General features: G+C 40.5%; 2 protein-coding genes and 1 long non-coding RNA gene across 6 annotated transcripts in view; 2 read left to right on the top strand and 1 right to left on the bottom strand.

Annotated features, from left to right (window-relative positions):
• Positions 1 to 1,293: 1,293 nt before the first annotated feature.
• LOC112574111 lies at positions 1,294 to 4,065 on the bottom strand. Its single transcript, XM_025254984.1, has 2 exons — positions 3,167 to 4,065; positions 1,294 to 2,446 (listed from the first exon to the last, which is right to left on the bottom strand). The coding sequence occupies exons 1-2, from the start codon at positions 3,396 to 3,398 to the stop codon at positions 2,055 to 2,057; spliced, it is 624 nt and encodes a 207-aa protein (XP_025110769.1). The 5' UTR covers positions 3,399 to 4,065; the 3' UTR covers positions 1,294 to 2,054.
• LOC112573772 (myosin heavy chain, embryonic smooth muscle isoform-like) lies at positions 3,911 to 6,761 on the top strand. The gene is given in 3 exon segments (XM_025254366.1): positions 3,911 to 3,951; positions 5,749 to 5,962; positions 5,964 to 6,761. Coding segments are annotated over 3 exon segments (588 nt in total). The 3' UTR covers positions 6,297 to 6,761.
• A 1,260-nt stretch (positions 6,762 to 8,021) lies between these two features.
• LOC112574129 overlaps positions 8,022 to 16,499 on the top strand; it is a 28,912-nt gene continuing 20,434 nt past the window's right edge. For 3 of the 4 annotated variants that reach the window (XR_003101349.1, XR_003101351.1, XR_003101350.1), the window contains exons 1-7: positions 8,022 to 9,667; positions 9,774 to 9,827; positions 9,953 to 10,073; positions 10,303 to 10,544; positions 10,844 to 11,071; positions 11,398 to 11,563; positions 12,042 to 15,747. This is a non-coding gene — a long non-coding RNA (uncharacterized LOC112574129). The remainder of the gene's footprint in view (positions 9,668 to 9,773; positions 9,828 to 9,952; positions 10,074 to 10,302; positions 10,545 to 10,843; positions 11,072 to 11,397; positions 11,564 to 12,041; positions 15,748 to 16,499) is intronic. The other variant, XR_003101352.1, reaches the window with a different exon arrangement.

Raw genomic sequence — 16,499 nt, 5'->3', positions numbered from 1 at the left:
AAAAAGAGTTAGAGCTGACAGCAAGAAATAAATGACCACTGCAATTCAGGCAAGACTCAAATACCGATAAATACAGCTGGAAAGCTTTTGAGACATGGAGTTAATTCTTTTCTGGCAGTGTACGCGCGTGACTCGGGACTGGAACAACGAGGTGAGGCTGATCGTCAAAGGGTTTAGCGAAGCCTCCCCTTTTGACTGTAATGTTAAGAAGTAACATATTGAAAGAAAGTGCAGTATTAAAAGAATTGTTGTTAACATAGAGAAGTGGGTTAAGGACAGAGGTTCGAACACTAATGGCTGTTTTCAGAAAAAGTCACGATGAAACAAATATTCAAGCAATATTTCTGTTATCCTTTCCTTCTTCGTAGGTAGAGCTTATGACGGGAATCGAAGTCACATGAGAATTTATCATCGGACATTTCAGGTATATAACTGTCATTTGTTACCTTGCCCCATTCTATTAGAATATTCTCCAGCTGCTCTGGGACTGCTTATTAATCCGGGATCGCATGGCTTCTTTCTCTTAAGGTTACTGACTGTTCACCACCTGTGACCATCTCTGTTAGGGAGGATCTCCCCGTGACCTGTACTCAGGTAGCCTGATCTCAGATCTTTCTTCTGCCAGTCTTCGTGACGACATTGAACGGTGTGTTTGTTTGTCCACGACCTATTTCAAGTCTTTTCCACGGCCCCCCAAAAAAAGAGCCCGATGTTCCTGACAATCGAGACTTTACTTCTACGCCGGCGAGGTCTCGGAAACAACTTTTTAAGAGGCAGTTTCAAACAAACGCCGCCTTGTGAGACCTCCAACTTCGCAGCCAGTGGTATTGAGTTTGGACAATGCGACACTCTTCAAGTGTTTCATATTTTTCTGGACGCATTCAGTCCCAGCCAGTAATAACCTGGTTACTAGATCACTGTTCAAGAAACCAGGCGAAAAAATGTGCTGCTTCCAGATTGCCAAAAATTCTCGTTCGTGGTCCAAAAGGTGAAAGTAACTTGTACGGTCATAGTGTATAGTCGATGTATCCCGTGTTAACTTGGACACCACACACACAAACACGGTGACCTTCAACAAATCCAGTTACGGTTTTGTGCACACCTTCACCTCTGTTTTCAACACATTCATTAACTATACTAGAAAACATAATCTACAACAGAAACTGTTTAGGCATCCAAATTGTCTGACCAGATCCACTGTCAAGCAAAAACAAACATATCCTATTCGAGGGCCTATTACCGTCAAAACCTCGAAAAGACAAGCACGCGCGCACGCACACAAAGAAGAAAGAATGCAACCAACTGTGCTTTTATTGTCACTTAAAACTGCTATGTTTTACTTTTTGAAAGCTAAAGCAAAAGTTTTCTTGCGGCAGAAATGTGTGCTGTGTCTTGTGTATTCTGAGCGTCGTCTGACCTAAGACTAAGTACAAGAAAGTCAATTGTCGCATTATTATTTTTATTACCATGTCATAAAGCCCGTTTCACCAGCGGCAATACGCTGCCGGCAAGAAATGAAACTCAGGTGCAAATAGTTCTTTGAAGTTTGCGAACTCATCGATTACCGTTGACGTGCGACCGCAGTGAAGTTCATTTCGTCATTTCAGTTGTTGATAATGAACTTAATGACCTGCCTTTGCTAAAACCTCTTTTCAACATCTGTATATGTCGCACCTTTACTTAAATTAAAATGTCAGTTGCGTTGCAGTTTCATTTTCTGCCTTGTTTTTCGATTAAAAAACAGATTTTTTGCTTCAACAACAGTTTGTAAGTATGCATACGCTTAATTAACCATGTGAGTATCAATCGGTATAAAGCAGTTATATTCATCTATTTTGAACAACGACAAAACTATTCTCTGGCAAGAAAGAAACCTTGTCTACGACCCACAAAGATAGTCTCTTGTGTGTATCTCCTACTGACTGCAGCCTGGATGATACCAATGACAGCTATTCCTCTGTGTCAATCCAGGCTTGATCACTGTTCACTGTACCAACCAAGCTGCCTGACACTTCTTGGGCACGCAGACAACACCCTCAACCACTACTCGCCTTCTAAGGATGCTTGAGAATGGGCCTAGGTGGAGCCACACTTGTGACTGACGGTTTCCTTTCTCGCCGTTTCGGGGGCTGTTCTCGCGCTAACTGCTTGTTCTGTTCGTCCGCCCACTGCACTCCTTTGTCAGTAGAAGACTTTCTTCTCGCCAGTCGCGGACTCTGCCCTTCGACCGTTGCGATAGAGCTGTTACCGTTGGTTGTACTCCGAGCCGCACAGCGACCACAACGAACGTCACCATTGCCAACAGGGGAAGTCACTCTTAAAGCACTGTTATCCTCATCCCCAGTTACTTCCCCGTTTGCAAGTGCATGCTGCTCCAACGTTGCCATGGCATCACTTCGGCGCTGTCTGCTGCATTCCGTGCATTCAGTGTCGCTGTTGGAACTGTCTGAACATGCAAAACAACACTATAATACTTCTTTCATTTTTTACTTTAACAAAATGCATTAAAAATATGCACTAATATCAATTAAAGACCTTACATTAAGATGGAAGTCTGTGTCAATGACAATTAAGTCATATGCAAACCTAGTTATAGGGTTTACCTCTTTTTAAAAAAAAATGAAAAAGCTCGGATGCTGAATAATTTGATTTTTTTAGCTGTTTCCATTATTAGGAGAATAATTCCTCATTCCCCTATATTTAGATCACCTTGACTACATTTATTCCAAAATAACACCGATACACCAACAACACAGACTTGTAGAGCGAATTACCCATGTGGAGGTAAGTTCAATGCGCGAAACCACAGTCAATCATACAAGAAACAGAAGTCACACCATGACAAACATGAAGTGAACATGGATGAAGATGAAGAACTGAGGAGTGAGCGAAATGGACCGCTTGATTATAACATTAATGATCGAGTTGTTCAAGTTCGTCTACATCTAAATAAACCTACACTCGTGCCTTACTCATCTTGGCACCGACTTCTAACTTCCTTCTAGCATTTTGGAGGCCCTCTTTGTTAAAACTGAAATTATATTACAAAAGGAAATAGGACATAGAGCTTTTGGATTAAGAATATAATTATCGACTCTAACGTAAAGCAGACATTCCACTTACTAAAATAACACGAACAGAAGCTGCTGACTCTATCAGGACTAACCTCGACATGTATCCTCGCTGCTATCATATTCATTGTCGAGAGCCATCATGGCTTGCTGGAAGTAACTGGAAGCTGGAGGGCTGGAGGCGCTGGAGGAGCTGGCAGCCGAAGGCCCGCACCGGACATAGTGCACGGCATAGTGCGCACTCTCACAATATCTCTCGGAAATTTGATGGCATGCAGATGTCGTTATAGTCTTCCAAAATGTCTCTTTTACGATCGAGACTAACATGCCGGTTACTGACTCAAAATGTCTCAAAACCTACTTCGTCGACAGCCAAGCCAGCAGTACTCTCACAGCATTATCTTAGGTCGACTGGAGCTCACCAGCACCGATCACATAAATGCATCTTGTACTGCTTGAATTCCTAGTTGATCATCAATTGTTCTGAAGCTTATTTTGAAAAGTTATTCTCTCCGTCGCAAACTGCTACTCAACATAAGTGCTGTAACACAATAAGTTATTTTCCATGTTGCTACGCAGCATTTCATGAACCTCTAAAGTTTTTCCACATCACTTCACAACTATTTTTTTTTTAATTCAATCGATGTATTTCTTGAACCTTACAAGTTATTTCATATCTCGCAAGCCACTAAAAACTGCAACTCGATTTACGGAACTGTTGCCTGTACACTGCACAGTGTCTTCTGAATTTTTCCAAACTGAAAATGAAATAAGAACTCTTCGACCTGATGATTCTCAGATAAAGTCAGCCTTTCTTGCAGATGTCACTGCTCTACGAAATGTCAGTAGAGGGAGGCGGGCGCAAAGAAAGTGTGTCTGGGTAGAAGCACCTCAGTTAAATACCTTACTATCCTGGTAAACAAAGGTCTCTAACATAAGTCTCTGGCTTGCCAAGTCACGTGGGCATTGGCCTTGTTGTGTGTCCTCCTTTGTGTCTGTCAGACGACGGTATACATTATGCTACGGAAGAGATCAGAGAAAGAGTGTATGTGCGTCTGCGTGCATGCCTGCGTGCATGCGCGACAAAAGTGAAGCACCCATTAGTCAATACTATTCGTCGATACCCCGTGGTGACGTCATATTCTTCCGTTATGGCGTTAATTGTTGGAGCTGTACTTACTGTACGTACCAATCAGTCGGACTGACCAAACGCATGTCATGTTTGATGCATGACTAACACTGGTCATGCGGGTGCCTTTGATGCCACATATGCGTGTGTGCGTGTGAACCCATAGCTCAAGAAACATAACCTTCTAGTTGTCTCTAGAGCTATTTTTAATTTTATAGGCTCGGTGCCAAAATGGCTTTTAAAAAAAATGGCCAGTACACGCTGCCTGTCGAATTCTCGATGAATAGCGGTCAGATCTGAGAGCCAAGGCTTTCAAAGTAAAAGCATTTTGTCCGTATCTTCAGTTCGAATAGTGTTTAAAAAAAAGTTACTCCCTGCCTTGAGATAAAAAGCTGCCGCAAACTGTACCCCTGCCATTATTTGGTGGAAAGAAAAAGTTTTGACTAGGTCCTCTTCAAAAGTAATAAAGGATCCTTTGGACAGATTCATTCAAAATATTTCAGTAGCTAGACCGAGGAGTTATTCTTCGACCAATAAGGACTTGCGACAGAGGTGCTTGACAACTTTCATGTGACGCCTCGAACTTTCTGTTGCAGGCTACGTGACCTCAAGTCTTCTGTCTGCTGTTCGGTCGTCTTACAGAACAGTTTGAGCAAACTATTACGCTACATCATCGGTGGTTATACTGAGTTGTGAACAACAATAATAAAAAATTAAGTAACATCGACAGAAATATCACACGGTGGTCGGGGAAAGGCTGTGTGGGCATTCCTTTGTTAATTACTACAAAAATAAATTTGGCGTCTTTGTAACCTGTTTTTGTCAAAATTTTAATCATTTTTTTTAATCTTTTCGTTTTCAATGCCAGATTGAAAGAAACATTTATATCTTCGGTTCCGTTTCCGAAATTTTTTTCTTCTTCGCGTTAATAAAGATTGGGAGTTTCGGCTGATAATTACGACTCCAAGAACAGTTTGGATTGATATCCCTTGCACGTATATACTTCGTAAGAACAGGCCGAGTCAATAAAGTCACTGGTCGATTTGACCATTCGACCACCGCGACCAGTCTATTCGACCACTGTCCTGGACAGATTCGACCATAACAAGGATCTATTTGACCAGGATTAGTTAAAGTAACTTAAATGAGTGTTAGTCTCTTAATTTAGTCCTTGTTACTCCTCGAGGAGCATAGGGCCGCAACAACACCTCACCAGTGGACCCGGTTTTGGGCAGCAACCCTCAGTTGGGTCCATGTGGTTCCGACATCCTTTGCCTCGCTCTCTATTGTTCTTTTCTATAATTGAGTGTAATATCCTACTTTATCGTTGTTGGTTAGCCTGCTTACATCGATCTCTCTTTATTGTGTCTAATTTAACAGTGCCGATTTCGTTGTGAATGAGTAGACTTCTGCCATCGTTGGTTGAATCAACCTTATGGCACGAAGTGCTACGTGTAGCCCCCGACACGCCCATGGCGGGACATCTGGGGGCAAGGGGGACAAGGAATAGAATGTGGTGTGAGTTGTACTGGCCGGGCATGTGTAAAGGCGTCAGCAGCAAGCCCGAGAACTAGAGGACTTAGAAGATGAGCTCCAGGCAGCAGAAGATGCAAAACTGCGTTTGGAAGTGAACATGCATGCTCTGAAGGCTCAGTATGACCGTGATGTTGCTGGTCTTGAGGAGCTGGAAGAGGAGTCTAAGAGATCATTGCTTAAACAGCTGCGAGAAATGGAAGAAGAGCTTCAGGATGAGCTCAAGCACAGATCGAGCCATAGCAGTAAATGCTCGTAATAAGTTACAAGGATATTTGCGAGGCTTAGAGCAGGAAGTGGAGATTGCCAACAAGGTGAAGGAAGATGATGTTAAGCAGTACCAGAAGCTGGCTGCTCAGATGAAGGACTTCCAGCACGAAGTTGAAAAGGCACGCATTGCACTGAAGGAAATGGCTGCTGCTGTAAAAGATAATGAGAAGCGAGTGAAGAACTTGGAAGCAGAGCGTTCAGTGTCGCTGAAGCTTGAAAATCAGAGGCTGGTCCTTGAGCGCCAGGACAAAGAAATGCGTGACAAACTTCAGGAGCTGGAGGGGCAGAACTGAGCTCGTACTAAAGCTACCACAGCTGCCCTTGAGAGTAAGATTGTCAATCTGGAGGAACAGCTTGACCACGAAGCAAAAGAGCTTGCCGCACTGGTTCATACCAATCGCAAGATAGAAGAAACGCAGCAAAAACTAACACTTCAGCCAAGGTTTCGCCAGGCAGAGCTTCGAAGCGGACTTCTTAACCCGGTCATATCCCAAGACTGGATAAGTGGTTAGGTGGCCCACCCCGGGGCAATTAGAGGGGGCGTGCTTAATGGTTATCTATAGGTAGGCCAACGAATGTTGTGCATCTGTTTGTATGGTAGCTAGGGTATGTATATCGGCAGGCTGAGCAGCGGTGCTCCATCACTCGTATGGTCTAGAGCAGGGATGCACAACCTACGGCCCGCGGGCCATATCCGGCCCGCGACGCGGTGCCATCCGGCCCGCGAAACTTCTGCCCACAGTGCAGGAAATCGGCATGTTAGTAATAAAAGAAGACCTTAAAAAAACGAAAAAACAGGAAGAAGTATTTATCCCCACGTAGGGGCGTCTCTCAATCTTTTTTTCGATGGACGAACATTTCGATTCAGTGCTCAGACTTGGTGTCTCTACGATGAGGCCGGACATTCAGAAGTTGGTTTCGGGAAAACAACTTCAAATATCCAACTAATTACTACATAATTAATGGTAAGTACAACTTGTTTCTAATAAAAAATGGTTGTTCTATTTTTTTTCCTTTTTGTATTTTTGCGGTGAAGTGGCCCGCGACACGGCTGTATGAAATGGATATGGCCCGCGACACGGCTGTCCGAAATGGATATGGCCCGCAGGCCAAAAAAGGTTGGGCATCACTGATCTAGAGCATTGGTTCTCAAAGTGTGGTCTGCGGACCACCGGACCATTAGTGGTCCGCGGGCATAAGTCAGGTGGTCCGCGGCTGACAGTCGTCATATGTCAGCAAAGTGATGTTTAAATCGCCAGATAGGCTTGTAGAAAACTTCAGTTAAGTACGTAGTTTTATGTCAACTTATTTCTATACTACTGTCACAGAAGGACATTTAGTTTTGAATTGTAATGAAACAAATGCGGCAATTTAAATTTGAAATTCGTAGTACAGAGTGATTTTTAGGCCTTGGTGGTCCGCCATATTTTTTACTTAAGTAAAGTGGTCCGCGGTCCGAAATACTTTGAGAACCACTGATCTAGAGAATATATCAGGAACACACTACATGTGAGGCCAATCAGGTCTCTGGCTGACATCACCTTTCTTCAGTGAATGAGTGTCGCCCCTACCAAGCAGATCTATCCAATCCCAAACAGTAGATGGATCAGAGGTAGATCTGCCAAAGAGTGTGATACCAGTTCACTTTCATCCTTCACGTTTTCAACGTGGTTGGATTTCTGCTTATATCAGCTTGTGCACAGATGGACACAAATGATACTGCGTTGCGTCTGACTGTGTGCGGAGCATTGTATTAAAAAAAAACACAAAAACGGTTAACTCTTCGATGATCATCAGTACTCTTCAAACGATATTCTTTTTTCTGTATGTGTTCTATAAGTTCGTGATCTCTACGCTATAAAAAAATTTGTATTTTTACCTTTATCTATATAAATATCTATATGAGTATGGATGCCTGCCCGTCATATTATATGTGTTTGTGAGCAAAAGAAAAATTTCTGTCTTGGTTTTCTTCGACAGACAATAAAATTTGATTTAATTTGGGGGAGGGGGAAGCTTTGTCGCGTGTCGCATGCTGGCTCAGCCCGAGCTTTAGTTCAAGAGGTGAGGAAGGGGTTGCTGCCTCACTGTAATCTGACGCAATTAATTTTGTGACGTTTTTGTCTGGAAAAAGAAAAAAATAGAACAGAAGAAGAGCGGTCACCAGGGAGAACGGTTGGGCGGGAAAAGGAATTCGTTGTGAGAACGGAGCCATATTGAACTGTGAGCACGTTTATGTAACATCTATCTGTGGGGATATTTCAGGGTACGGACGGAGAAGGGAGGGAGTGGTACTTGGTAGATGTAGGTGTCCCCTTCTGTCCCCGACCCATTGTTTTATATTCCCTCCCTTGTTGCTTTTATATCATTTGTTTTGTTTTTTGTTTGTTTGTTTCTTTATTATTATTAAATGTGTATTTGTAGTGTTCTCACGTGTGCGTGTCGTTTGTTTTGCACTGGAGAGCTATTGGATCCGCTGCAATACGCGACAACCCTAGCAGCATCGAAAGCCATAAGTCAATGGTCCCATGAATTTTGTCCCAGATGACCTCGAAGGTCCGGTTCTTACTGGATGTCCTAATAATAGCAACTACTTTTAGCCAATGGCATGCGTACACAGCGACCGTGGCCGCCATTTTCAAATTTTGTTTCTATTCGCCATAAGTGTTCTCCAGGACAATTGCAAGCAGCATTCGACTGTTCAACAACACACTACGTTTATATAACTTATTTATACTTAAGTAAATATACTATTTATTTATTAATTCCAACCAGCTAGGCATCCATGTCCGAATGCAATGCAGAATATCAAGCTCATCAGAGAAGGATTAGAGCACAAGTTAACAAATACATGAAAGCGATAAATGCAGAAGTTGTCCAGAAAGAAGAATTAAAGTCGGGCTCAGCAGTTCTGAACCCTAGCAATTTGAAAATTCTTTAGTCGTAATTAATGATGCAGAGACTAAGGAGCTGTCAGAATTTCCTCAAATAAATTGCCATTACGATTTATCTGGCGATATTTCATCAGCTGTTAGCATCCATACGCGATCGGGTTCAGCTTCGCAAAATCTAGATCAGGATCAAAACGAAACAGAAGAAATGGAATGGAATTCTTTTGTTGATTGTTTAGATCAGGAAGATCAAAGTGAATCAGACAGCGACACTGAATTATTACAGAATAGCGAGTGGATTTCAGAAAACGATTTGTATCAGGATTTAACACTGGGCAAGCCAATGTAACATTATAATTAGTTCTTTGTCTCATTTACTGAGTATTCTACGTAATTACCATCCATCTCTATGTTGTGTTTAACACCTGCATTTGAACTATCAGTGGAAATATGCTGTACACATACATAATTTATTTATGCTTGCTTTACACATCTATTTAACATCAGGCTTTGCATATTTAGGATCAAATGCCTACAAACTGCATGTTTTTTCAGCAGATGACCTTATTCCATGTTGTTGAGGTTTTGGAAGAAGCAGAAGAAAGTTTAAAGAGGCCATGCAGTAGCTGTAATTCCAGACAGCTGGCTGCTAGCATTTTTAAAGATTCCAGTGGTCGCAAAATCTGTTTAAGCAGATGCAAGCTTCATTATTAAAGCTAAAACACCAGATGACTCATGGCCTATGCATCCAGTTCTCCTGCACAAGTCATTAAGTAAGTGCAATTTTTTAATTCATAATTGATTTATATCAGAAAGAAAATTTATGAAGCGTGTGAGCATTAATTGTAAAAATGACTGCTATACTATTATGTACTGCAGGAGAAAGGAAGGAGATAAAAAGATGATACCTGGACTGTTGGAACACTATAACAGGTACTGTAACTTTGGTTATTATGCTGCACTATAAAATTGTAGTATCGTTGAAGGGAAATTTATGATCTACTTTTGGTCTGGATTGGTGAAATTTAATTTGGCTACTTTTTAATATTTCCATGAAGGTAACTACCAAGCAGCTAGCCAAATCTGCGAGAGACTGAAAGAAATGTTGGAGGTGGAGAGTGATGACTCAAATACTCCCACTCAAACAAAAAGGACACGGATAACTCCGATTCGATTTCGGTCTGTTTTCTTTTTTTTTTTATGCTTAATTTTAGGGATTTTTTGTGGACATCCTGTAAGGACACAAGGCAGTGTCACCTTCCTGGTAAAATAGCATACTTACAGTGATAAACAAATTTCGTCCAATAACACTAAAATGTTCTTTAAAAAAAATAAAATTTTCAAACAACATATAGTTTTAAATTTACTGAGCTAAATAAGTTTATGCAAATGTATTCATTTGACACAGGGATGCACAGCTAACAGACAGCAAAGGAGAGAAGAATGCCAAGGAATCACTATGTGATGACTATTCAATGCAGCAGTGTCCACCACCATTGCCATACTCTCTGCCACTAGTAGTTGTCAGCCCAAGGGTGTCCCCAAGTAGCAGCTATCAACAAAGTACTATTTCACCTTTGCCTTCACACCTCCAGCGCTCATTCTCTGGTTTTTGTCCTGCTAGCATAGGGACCCACAACCCCTTGGAAGGTAATTTGAAGTCATTTTGTTTATAATCATTTTAAAATTTTGTTTTTTCTTACCCTCGGCAAAGACTTATGAACAGTGTTTTTGTGAAATATAGCCAGAAGTGGAATATCGACCCCAGCCTTCTTTTTCCATAGTGAAAAAAAAAAATTGAAGTAAATATGGATCAAATATCAAATAGATGTATTACAAATGGGAAAAGCAACCAAGATTAGTGATATTTTCCAGGCATTGTGAATTAAGCGAAGCCAGCAAAAAATCACATCGTATATGTTTTCTGCGATTGTATTTGTTGGTTCCAGCTCAACTAGAGAAACTTGGGACAGCAGCAACTGTCTCTCCTGGAAGAGATGAGAGATGATATAAAAGATGTGAAAAGGAGGCTTGCAAGGATGGAGAAACAACACCAGGAAATGGAGGTGACAGGAGGAAAATTGCCATAAGGGTTCCAGTTTCCCTTACAGTCTTCAAAGGATGTTGACCGTCTGGAGTGGGATTTGAAGACAGACCCGGGAAAACGGACACGCTTGGTTTGTGCTGTATTCTGATTTGTTAGTAGGAGGAGTCAAATCTATTTTTGCTATTCCCTTTAAAGGTTTTTATTGTATAGAACAAATGACATGTCTGCGGTACTAAAAAGTAACAAAGGCATTGTTATGGTGGCATGGATTACAGCTGATAATAAATTTTCTGTAACCACTTCAGCTTGGTTACAAAGAAAAATAGGAAACTTCATTAATGGTGTTCATCCATATTTTGGTCTTATAATATTAATTATCATAATATGGATCATGATACTGCCCACAGCAAGTTTTATTTTAAAAAAAGATGTATGTTTATTATTGTCTGTTTCCAGGAATGCCATTTGGCGATGTGTGGAATATTCACTTTAAAGCATGTGGTGAGGAACATACTATCGGTGTTATTTTCAACTGACTTAGCCTGGTGTTATACAGCTTTAATGTGTCTGAAAGGGAAGAAGGGACTCAAGAACCACCCCTTTATTTTACAAACAATTCAGGGTAAGGAGTTAAATATTTGACTGTTTTCATGAGATTCAAAAAAAAAATTACAGGGACAGAACTCTAGCCTGGAGAACTTTTCCTTCCTCATTTCATTGTGATCCAATGACATTGCAAAATTAAAAATATGGACACATGTTTATACAATGTCTAGTCCTTTAATCAGCTGGCTGACACTTTGCAGACAAGAATGAACACAACATTTGATAGACATCTTTACAGTTTGCATGTGTTGGGATTTTTTTGTAAATCAGTATATGTCCAGAGTTTGCCTGCCTAAAGAAATTCTAATGCAGTTCCACTTGTAGTTCCTTTCTGATTATAACGCTTTAAATTTTTATGCCACTTTACATATCTATATAATTTGCTTGTACCTTCCTTTTTACTCATTATATTCTGGATTTTAGGGTCGGTGACCTGCAATTAAGTGATTACTTTTTATGCATACCTCATATTCTTATATTTGTTCTATTTTTAGATGCTGCAAGAAAAAGTTATCCAGAAGTTACAGATGCTGACCTGCAGGTGCATATATCAACTTGGTTAGCTGGTGCTCAGGATCGAGAGAATAGCAGAAGGGAAAGGGCTGAGCACAGCCTGTACAAGTCAGTAAATTGTTATGGGGTGGACGATGATTAAAGCTGTACATCTTTACTGCCGAAAAAAAACCTGTTAGGTTTCACAAGATTTTTTTTTAATCAGCTATTTATAAAAGTACATTTTAAATTTGCATATTTTTTTTAAATGGTTGTAGTTAATACCAGAAGCTTCAATCCAGCCTGGAACCGTTTATATTTAATTTCATGGATTTTATTTATTATAAGATATGTCTGTTGAAGCTTAAATCAATCCTTTTTGCTCATCATTTGATATAGTGTCATAGATCTTTGAACCTTTTCTTTGGTAAAAATCTAATTAGTGTAAAACTGCAATTTAATTTGAATGTTTTGTCAGTGGGTACATGTTTTTGCTTTTTCTACACCTCATAATCAAATAACTAATGTCACGAGGAAACATTTTTTATGTATTTAATTGAGACAGTGCTTCACAAATTGTATATTTTTAATTATTTTTTTTTAATTACCTTGCTTTTTATTCTTATTTTCACAGACATTTCAACTTCAATAAACGTCAGTAAAAGACAAATCATGTTTGTTTGTTTTTTTTTGTGTAACATTTTGCATTTTTTTTTTTTTGCGTGTTTTTGCTGGTCTGGCAGATGAAACTGTAGCTGTGCTGGAGGTGTGTTAATATATGATATGGAATATATTCTATGCTCATCTTTACATAATTACACCAGTCATGGACACCTTTGTGGTGGCTGTCATCTCAGCAGATTGTTTCATTTGAAGTGAAAAGAAACACATTGTTTTCAACATCTTTGCAGCTCTTCCAAGATTAAACATTTCACATTTAACTCACTAATGGTAAAACATCCTTATTTATCTCACTGATAGTAAAGAGACTTATTGATATATTTAACTCACTGAAACTGCTGGTTTTATTGTTTTTACAGAACGTGAATGCGAACTCAGTATTCTACGGTGTTATGTACATTCCTATTGGTCAATCACCAGTGATGTGTCCGACTTTTGGACAGCCAGCTGTGTTGTGCTTGTGGCAACGCGGTCTCTGTCATCCATGCCAGGTAGTCTATTGTTCCCACCTTTATTAACTCCATGGTTACGGACTTTTACAGTCAGCAACAAGATAGTCGTCACGTACCAGGGTACTCTTGTTCCTAGCACCCGTAATATGCCCGTTTGCACCTGTAAAAGTCGGCTTGCACTTGACCCAGAACACCCATCCACCTGTCTCATGCCCCATTTTTATGTCTTTACAGTGGGGTCAGCGTCTTTAACGCCCACTGCTGTCAGTGCAACGTCAGCATAGTGGTTTGTGAGACACGAATTGAGGTGAACTGCACTTTTGTGACCCGAGAAAGTGGAGTCTTATAAAGCAAGATAAAAAAACAAAGCAAACTGCATAAATAATTATTAACAAATCATAACATAAAAGAAGTGAAATATGTTGCTTTGACGGCAGCATAAAACAAAATTAATATAAGATAGTCAGATAGATGAGACAGAGAGACGAAGAAAGGAAGAGACAGAATAAACTGTACTGACCTGTAGTCTAGATGCGGCTTGTAAACCAGAGAGCTACATACAAGATGAAAATCAGGGACCTATTAGTTCATTGTTCGTAGAATGTATTACAACCTACTCAGGGACCTAGTATCCGAGACCTTCCTTACAATACGACTCCTTCTGCAGGTGTTAGCCTGTCCTTGGAGACGAATACTCTTAGTCCTGTCATCAACTTTAGAACGGGACTTTGATTAAAACTTTCTTTTGGTGGTTATAATCTTTGGCTGGACAGCTTGGGATTAAAAAAAAAAATAAATGGTATGCAGTGGTTGACTAGAAACAGAAGATATTTAGGGTCACGATAGGCCGAAGGTATAGCAGTAGTTTGTGCGAAATCTGACGTTCATCAGGACAAACTGTAAGTAATCAATTTGTGAATTTTAATATAGGGCATGGGCTGCAAAAAAAAAAAAAAAAAAAGAAAAAACAAACAAAACAACAACAACAAAAAACAAAACAAAACAAAAGACAAAACAAAAAACAGATAACAATATACCAGTCCAAACTTTTGACCAGTAACACGTTGAATTATAATTTTTACGTCTGTTTTACAATGCAGACACGAGCATATGAAAAAATTCTATTATTCCATGTGTTGAATGTTTTTTCCCCCTTGGCTTCTGTTCAAGCAGCCTATGACAAAAACAATGGTGTACTTAAAAAAAAATTATAATCATTGTCTTCTTTCTCTCGGTGTGTGAGGATTTGTTGAGATGAGAAAAAGGGTAAAGGTCATCTGTCTCACAATCCTGTTTTTACTCTTATCAGATCTTGTGTCGCAGTTTAACCTTGCGAAGGTTAGCTTAGTGAAAATAGTTTTCACAGGCAAACGGTGACATACAAGCTATCTGTTGCTAGGCAACGGGGGCGGGTAATATGTACATCCTTTTCAGGTCCCAGCCAGTCGACTGTATGAACAGTCATATCAGGTCGTATGGTGAGGGGAGAGAACAAGAAAGTGCTGTAGACTCAGCGTCGTCAAGAGTTATATCCCTTTAAATTCAACTCGTGAAATATATCTTGACGATGTCGGGAATCTTTGAGGATACAGTCGGACCTCGATAAGTCGAACTCAAAGGGACCCGAAAAAATAAAATAAAATAAAATAAAATAAAAATTCGACTTACGGAGTTTTTGAGTTATGGCAAATGGCGTAATAGGCACAGGTTAATCAAGGACAATGTTTATCCGGCTTAATTACTGTATTATAACCGTTTATTATATTATTGTTTTATACGGATGCATGTAGTACAGTACTGCACTATCGAACAGTGCAATCAAATGATGACTGTAACTGTTTCTGCGATTGACAACGTTGTAAACTGAGCACGGGCACAACCACATCGACACCAACTCTACTCAGTGCTCGTCCCGATAAGAGACTGACAAAGTTGAAAGGAAAATGGGGTAAAAGCGTCTTTTTTGTGACAGTTTGCAACATAGTTTGCAACAGTTTGAGACATAGTTGCGTCTGGCTGGTGATGACTCGAAATTCGACTAACGGAGGTTGGAAGCCAAAGAAACTTCGAGTTAAGGAGATCTAAAATACACTGGTCTTATGGAATTTAGCAGGGAACTAACACTTAATTCGATATAGGAGGTTTTGTCGCGTGTCGCGTGCTGGCTCAGCCCGAGCTTTAGTTCTAGAGAGGAGTAAGGGGTTGCTGCGTCACTGTAATCTGACGCAATTTTGTTTTGTGACGTTTTTGACTGGAAAAAGAAACGATCAGAAGGAGAGCGGTCACCAGGGAGAAAGGTTGGGCGGGAAAAGAAATTCCGTTGGGAGAACGGAGCCATCTTAAACTGTGAGGAATTCCGCTGTGAGAACTGAGCCATATTGAACTGTGAGAAATTCCGTTTGGAGACGAAGCCATCTTGAACTGTGAGAAATTCCGTTGGGAGACGAAGCCATCTTGAACTGTGAGAAATTCCGTTGGGAGACGAAGCCATCTTGAACTGTGAGAAATTCCGTTGGGAGACGAAGCCATCTTGAACTGTGAGAAATTCCGTTGGGAGACGAAGCCATCTTGAACGGTGAGTACGTTTCTGTAACATCTATCTGTGGGGATATTTCAGGGTACGGACGGAGAAGGGAGGGAGTGGTACTTGGTAGATGTAGGTGTCCCCTTCTGTCCCCAACCCATTGTTTTTTGTTTCCTCCCTTGTTCCATTTATATCATTTGTTTTTTTAATTATTAAACGTGTATTTGTAGTGTTCTCGCGTGTGCGTGTCGTTTGTTTTGCACTGGAGAGCGATTGGATTCGTTGCTACACGCGACAATGTGTATGTTCATCACAAACATTGTGTGTGTGTGTGTGCTCTCGCAGGGATATAGTTGGGCAGTTTAGATTAGATTTCTGGTTAATACAAGAGTTTATCATTCGGTTAAACTTAGAAGTTAAAAGAGACAGGGGTTTGCTAACAATTCCAACAGCATGGGAACATATAGAAAAAGCTTTTTGCTGGGATTTGTTTGGGGGTTGGAAATTTAGTATAATGGGAATTTATTAATTGGGAAGCATTGTGTAACCGAGTGGTGGGGGGTTGAGGACTGACGACAACAGTCCAACACTCAAACCAAAAAGGCAGGAACCGTCAGCAGGTGCACAACTCTTTAATGCACTGGCTAGAACAATGGCCGCGGCTGCGTCGCTTGTCCCTGGCGCCTTTTTTCTTTTTCAAACCGCTGTCGTCTGCTCCTTTTTGTCGTCACCTTATCTTGACGTCACATCACCTTATGTCATTTGCTCAAGGGTTAGATTTGAGATCTGCGTATAGGCAGTGT

This window comes from Pomacea canaliculata, linkage group LG10 (assembly GCF_003073045.1).
Source record: "Pomacea canaliculata isolate SZHN2017 linkage group LG10, ASM307304v1, whole genome shotgun sequence".
Classification (NCBI taxonomy): domain Eukaryota; kingdom Metazoa; phylum Mollusca; class Gastropoda; order Architaenioglossa; family Ampullariidae; genus Pomacea; species Pomacea canaliculata.
Note: the sequence above shows the minus strand (reverse complement) of the source record. Positions and strands in the feature narration are given on the sequence as shown.